The sequence below is a fragment of the Micromys minutus genome (assembly GCF_963924665.1).
Source record: "Micromys minutus genome assembly, chromosome: 18".
NCBI classification, from domain to species: Eukaryota; Metazoa; Chordata; class Mammalia; order Rodentia; family Muridae; genus Micromys; species Micromys minutus.
This window is the reverse complement of record NC_137953.1, coordinates 37,721,880-37,723,326: the sequence shown is the minus strand read 5'-3', so window position 1 is coordinate 37,723,326 and position 1,447 is coordinate 37,721,880. Positions and strand designations below refer to the sequence as shown.

Here is a 1,447-nt window from a genome sequence, read left to right as displayed (position 1 = left end):
ATGGAACAGGAAAACCAGACATGGGTGCATGAGTTTATCCTCCTTGGCCTGTCCAGTGACTGGGACACGCAAATCTCCCTCTTCATCCTGTTCTTGCTGATGTACCAGGTGACAGTATTGGGGAACTTCCTCATCATTGTTCTGATCAGGCTGGACAGCAGACTCCACACTCCCATGTACTTCTTTCTCACCAACCTGTCCCTGGTGGATGTGTCTTATGCCACAAGCATAGTCCCCCAGCTGCTGGCTCATTTTCTTGCCACACACAAAGCAATTCCATCTCTTAGCTGTGCAGCCCAGTTATTTTTTTCCTTGGGCCTGGGTGGGATTGAGTTCCTTCTGCTGGCGGTGATGGCCTATGACCGCTATGTGGCCGTGTGTGACCCTCTGAGGTACTCAGTCATCATGCATGCAGGACTGTGCACCAGGCTGGTCATCACATCTTGGGTCAGTGGCTCCATCAATTCTCTTGTGCACACTGCCATCACCTTTCACTTGCCCATGTGCACAAATAAATATATTGATCACATTTCCTGTGAAATTCTAGCTGTGGTCAGATTGGCTTGTGTGGACACTTCATCCAATGAAATTGTGATCATGGTTTCTAGCATTGTCTTGCTTATGACACCTTTCTTTCTGGTTCTCTTGTCCTACATTCGGATCATTTCCACTATTCTGAAAATCCAATCTACAGAGGGAAGGAGGAAAGCCTTCCACACCTGTGCATCCCATCTCACTGTGGTAACACTATGCTATGGGACCACCATTTTTACCTACATCCAGCCCCACTCCAGCCCCTCAGTCCTTCAGGAGAAGTTGATTTCCCTTTTCTATGCCATATTGATGCCCATGCTGAACCCTATGATTTATAGTCTAAGGAATAAGGAGGTGAAAGGAGCCTGGCAGAAACTATTGGGGAAATTCGCTGGTTTCACATCAAAACTGACAAGTTGATGACTCCCGAACTTCGATGAAAAGATAATTTTTCTTCTTTGTTCTCCTCCCAACTCAATTAGAATAGATATTTCCATGGAAACAGGGAAGGTGATAAAAGAACATGTGTTTGTGAGAGTCTGAGCAGTTATGGTGGGTGTATGACGAGGGTGTATTTTTATGTCACAGGAGTATGTTCTTCAGAATTCAGCATCACTGTCATCATTACTCAACCACACTCTTATGGTTATGGTATATTATCAACACCAATTTTTTTACTTCTTGATATTCCAAAAGCTAAACTCATAAAATTGAATTGTTTTCAGTTTTGAGTTTTCACATCTTCCTGGGCTAGTAGTAAATGGTATGATACTCTGAGAGTTCTGAAGTAGAGATACATGAGTAGGACCCAGTTATCTTTTACTACTCATATATTTATGGGTAAGCTTAGATGTCCACTAGGCTACACATATTGGATGCATTATTTGCTTTTGTATTTCTAACCTTTGCTGAG

The 1,447-nt window shown here is 43.3% G+C and overlaps 1 protein-coding gene across 1 annotated transcript; it reads left to right on the top strand.

The window, feature by feature from the left end:
* On the top strand, nucleotides 1–954 carry LOC308432542 (olfactory receptor-like protein OLF3; the record flags this gene model as incomplete). The annotated part of the gene is made up of 1 exon (XM_080932321.1): nucleotides 1–954. One exon carries the CDS (start codon nucleotides 1–3, stop codon nucleotides 952–954), a length of 954 nt encoding a protein of 317 aa, XP_080788447.1.
* Nucleotides 955–1,447: the final 493 nt, after the last annotated feature.